This window comes from Bison bison, unplaced genomic scaffold (genome assembly GCF_000754665.1).
Source record: "Bison bison bison isolate TAMUID 2011002044 unplaced genomic scaffold, Bison_UMD1.0 scf7180017864068, whole genome shotgun sequence".
NCBI lineage: Eukaryota > Metazoa > Chordata > Mammalia > Artiodactyla > Bovidae > Bison > Bison bison.
In genome coordinates, this window is record NW_011494640.1 from 2,213,188 (window position 1) to 2,217,798 (window position 4,611).

Consider the following 4,611-nt stretch of genomic DNA (forward strand, 5'->3'; position numbering starts at 1 on the left):
CAGGTGCCATGCTAGACTCAGGACAAAGAAGGGAATCAGACATGGACCCTGCCCTCCGGGAGGCAGGCTGGCAAACAGTTAGCAAATGGGTCAGGTTGTGAGCTGTGCCACTGTTGAGGGCTCAACCAAGTATAGAAAGTGCCGTCTGTCACAGAAGACGTGGCCTGTACATTAAGCTGTGAAGAATAAATGGAGCTTCAAGCCAGAAGAGAGAGTTGTTCCACAGACACAGGAGCAGAGTGTGCGGAGGCACAGAGTTAAGGGAGTAGGCAGATTCTTCAGGAATGGGAGTTTGGTCTCTCTGGAATGTGGTGTTGGGGAAGGGGGACCAGGACTAGATTGTGGATCCAGAGATAAGGGAGCTGTGATTTCCCCTTAGGCAGGAGGAAATCTTCAAATGGTTATGATGATCAGGTTTTCTCTTTTTATTTTTTAAAATATTGATTGATTGATTTTATATTGGCTGTATCGGGTCTTAGTGGTGGCATCCCAGAGTGTATGAACTCTAGCTGTGCCTCTCAGTCTTCATGTGGGATATTAGTTTTCCAACCAAGTATCAAAACCACATCCCCTGCATTGTAAGATGGACTCCTAACCACTGGGCCACCAGAGAAGTCCCAGGTTTTTTCCTTTAGAAAGCTCTCACAGGCTAGATTGGAGAATGCATAAAAACTAGGAAGTAGTCACAGGGATGTGGGGTATCTGACAGGAGACATTCAGGGTGACCGATGAGAGGGAGGGTTACCGAAAGGGTGAAGTCTCAGATTTCTGTCTCAGATTTCTGATGTGGGCTCCTGGGTTTCTGGGGAATGCTGGGATGTAATATCGTAAAGTTTGGTCAGTCACTCAACAAGCACTGGCTGTGGTCCACTAAAGTACCAGGCCTACCTGCAGGAAGGAACGGGAACCAAGGTCAAGGCCATAAACAGTGCTTGATGCTAGCCAACGGTGGAGCTGATCTGTGCCCTCAGGTAGGCCTGACTGCAAAACTGGTGCTTCTTCCCCAAAATGGAGGCACCAGATGCCTCCCTACCATGTGTCCACGGAGGAGACAAAGATACAGTCTTCCCTGACAGTAGGTGAAAGGAACTCAGGGAAGGAGATGGCAGTCTTCTGAGGGTCTGTGTGAGGCCCAGTGCTTGAGGCCGTTCAGTCATCTTCACAAATGTTTGCAGCACGCATGCCAGGCGCCCATCACTCACATTCAGGTAAGACCCAGTCCCGGTGTCCTTGAGTCAGGAAGACCCGCTGGAGGAGGAAATGGCAGCCCACTCTGGAATTCTTGCCTGGAAGATCCCATGGACATAGCAGCCTCGGGTTTTGCAGTCCACGGGGTCACGAGGAGTCGGACATGACTGAGCACGCACACACAGTGTCCTTACAGGATCCTGGGGACTTGTTTGTTTGTTACTAGTCCTAACCATTGGACCACCAGGGAGTTACTCCTAGGGGCTTTTAATAATCTTGTTTTCTAAATAGAGAAATCGAGGCACAGAGAAGTTTTTTGTTGTTTTTTTTTTTAATTTGGCCATGCTGCAAGGCTTGCAAGATCCTAGTTCCCCATTTAGGGACTGAATCCAGGCCCTCAGTAGTAAAAGCACTGAGTTGTAACCACTGGACCACCAGGGAACTCCCATAGAAAAGTACGTTTAAGGGCAGATTCTAAACTCTGTCCTACATAGTCTGGCAGGTTCTGTAAGTGGGAAGGGAAATCAGATGAAAGAGCCCTTTGAGAAGACCTGAAAAAAGGCTGGATGAGCATCGGTCCTCATGAACTGTGACCAAGACCCTGCGAGGGAAGGAGATTCCATTGGGTTCTGCCTTTTACTGGTTTTGAGCTCTCCAAGTCACACCACCTATCTGAACCATAGTTTCCTTTTAAAATTGTGGTAAAATATTCACTTCATAGGATTGTTGTGGGGATTAAAAAAAAAATGTTACCTGCTTAGCACAATGCTTGGCAAACAGTGTTGGTGCTGCTGCTGTTATTCAGTCACTAAGTTGTGTCCATTTCTTGGCAAACCCATGGACTGCAGCATGCCAGGCTCCTCTGTCCTCCACTGTCTTCCAGAGTTTGCTCAGATTCATGTCCATGGAGTCAGTGAGGCTGTCTAACCATCTCATCCTCTGCTTCTGGCAAATAGTAGCCACTCAGTATTTTTTGGAAGAAGGATTAAATGGAACTACTCTACTGTTACATGATGATTAATTAATAGGTGTCACCATAAGTGTCTGTTTTCCTAGGTGGACTAGCAGTGTTCATGAAACCTGCACACTTGGGCTAGATTGGGCTTGGGAGTGGGAGTAAATGTTGATTCAGGGGATACTAAGGCAGGCCCGACCTGACCTCCCCTCTCCTTCATGGGACGAGAAAGGGTCCAGAGTCCTGGCTGAGCCTGGGGTATTGGGAATGGAGTGATCAGAGCCTCCCTCTTCTGTCCACAGTCTGGGGAGGTTCTGGTGAATGTTAAGGAGCACTCCCGGCAGATCAATGACATCCAGTTATCCAGGGATATGACCATGTTCGTCACTGCATCCAAGGACAACACTGCCAAGGTGAGCCTGGGCAAGGAGTCTGCCGGGCCTGCTCCCACCCTCCCGCAGGGCTCTCAGCTTCCCCCAAGAAGACTCCTTTTACAGACATCTCCCTGGCCTTCTGTCTCTAGCTCTTCGACTCCACAACCCTTGAACACCAGAAGACTTTCAGGACAGAACGACCTGTCAACTCAGCTGCCCTCTCTCCCAACTACGATCATGTAAGGAAACCCACCTGAGTTTCCTGCTAAAGACTCAGAATGTTTCCAGGATCTAGTTTGTCTAGCAATTAAGAAAAGAGCTTTGGGGGAAAATAGTGTCAGGCAGAGAGGAGATCTCAGCAGGAACAAGGGTGAATGATGGGAAAGCCCCGGGGGCAGGGCAGGAGGTGGCTGAGGGATGTTTGTTCCTTACCCTTAATATCTTCCCAGTCTGATGTAGGAGATACTAAAGGCTTATAGGGTTGGGGGAAGAAACGGAAAATGGACTTGCCTGCTTTTTGGGCCCATCTAGAGTTTCTTCCCTTCAGGTGGTGCTGGGCGGTGGTCAGGAAGCCATGGATGTAACCACCACCTCCACCAGGATTGGCAAGTTCGAGGCCAGGTAAAGAGGGAAGGAGCGCTTCCAAACAGAAACATCATGAAGTGTCTCTCACAATGGCCAGAAACCGGATAATGGAGGAAACTTTGCTTAATTCACTGGCTGCTAGGGAGTGCAACCAGATTGGGGGCCCTCCTGTGACAAGTGTCTGATACAGCACTTAAGGGCATGAACTCTTGGGCTCACTCTGAAGCCCTGCACATCACTGGAGTTGTCTGTGCCCAATCACCCTTGATTGTATAATGGGCACAGTGATATTATACTTACCTCATAAGACTATGCAGATTAAATAAGGTAATAGTTGTGAAGCTTTTAAGAGCACTGCCCAGCACATAGCAAGGAAGACATTTGGGTCCAATCTTCTCCCAACTTCATCTTGTTTTGTTCTCATTCATTTCCCCCTTATCCCAGTTTCCCTGCTTTATAGTTTTGTTTGGGGAATGGTTCCCGTTGATGTGTTTCGGTAGGACATGGGGACCGAATGAACTGTTGCTTCCCACCCTGCTCTTTCCTCCAGGTTCTTCCACTTGGCCTTTGAAGAAGAGTTTGGAAGAGTCAAGGGTCACTTCGGACCTATCAACAGTGTTGCCTTCCATCCTGATGGCAAGAGGTAGGGCCTGGTGAAGGGGGCTGAGCCAGCCCTGGTTTGCCTACCTCTGCTCCTTTCCCACGTCCTGTCCCCCAGGCCTGCTTCCCAAAGGGCAGGCCTCTGACTGGGCCCTGGCTGTCTCTTCCAGCTACAGCAGTGGCGGTGAAGATGGTTACGTCCGCATCCACTACTTCGACCCACAGTACTTTGAATTTGAGTTTGAAGCTTAATAAGCCAGACCTCTGGGAATTCCCTGTCGGTTCCGTGGTCAGGAGGCTGCACTTCCACTACAGGGGCACGGGTGATCTGCAAGCCTCACCATGCGGCCATACACACACAAAGAAGCCGGATCTCCATCTGAGCCAGGGTCACAGAAGCTTTTGGACTCTATGAAATAAACTAGTTTGGAAATAAATGGTTTCTGGTCAGATATTTGATCATTTTCCCTTCTCAGTGACACCCCAGCCAGCTGATACCAATCATGGATGCTTTTATTATTTGGACCTTCCAACTACACTTGGACACTTAACACGTGGATCCGGGCTGGGTTGTAGGCACTCTCCCAAGATCCAGAGGTGCTGAGGGGCCTGGAGAGGTTCCAGGAACATCTCAACCACCATCTGAGGACCAGTACTTAGGGTCCAGGCTCAGAAGCTGAATCTGTTGGCTGAGAGCCTTCTGTCTTCTCCTGATCTGTCACTATTTGCCACACTTTCTCCCACGCTACCTCTGAAGGCTCAGGCGGACGGGTCCCGCGCAGAAACAGGCCTGAGGAAGAGGAGGACGGGTAAGGAAGCTGACCAGAGGCGAGAACTACCCCAGGGAGGAGGAGGAGGGTCACCTTGCCACAGTCGCAGGCTCTGGGGCTCCGCCGAGGGCCAGATAGC

At 49.8% G+C, this 4,611-nt stretch overlaps 2 protein-coding genes across 2 annotated transcripts in view; one reads left to right on the top strand and one right to left on the bottom strand.

Annotated features, from left to right (window-relative positions):
* Nucleotides 1-4,139, top strand: part of EIF3I (eukaryotic translation initiation factor 3, subunit I) — a 7,911-nt gene extending 3,772 nt beyond the window's left edge. Inside the window, exons 7-11 of the mRNA XM_010836903.1 lie at nucleotides 2,446-2,556; nucleotides 2,667-2,756; nucleotides 3,065-3,138; nucleotides 3,653-3,745; nucleotides 3,873-4,139. Of these exons, the coding sequence (XP_010835205.1) occupies nucleotides 2,446-2,556; nucleotides 2,667-2,756; nucleotides 3,065-3,138; nucleotides 3,653-3,745; nucleotides 3,873-3,954 (450 nt within the window). The 3' untranslated portion in view covers nucleotides 3,955-4,139. The remainder of the gene's footprint in view (nucleotides 1-2,445; nucleotides 2,557-2,666; nucleotides 2,757-3,064; nucleotides 3,139-3,652; nucleotides 3,746-3,872) is intronic.
* Nucleotides 4,140-4,194: 55 nt separating this feature from the next.
* Nucleotides 4,195-4,611, bottom strand: part of LOC104986375 (myotubularin-related protein 9-like) — an 8,734-nt gene continuing 8,317 nt past the window's right edge. The window contains 2 exon segments of the mRNA XM_010836908.1: nucleotides 4,195-4,492; nucleotides 4,566-4,606. Of these exon segments, the coding sequence (XP_010835210.1) occupies nucleotides 4,359-4,492; nucleotides 4,566-4,606 (175 nt within the window). The 3' untranslated portion in view covers nucleotides 4,195-4,358.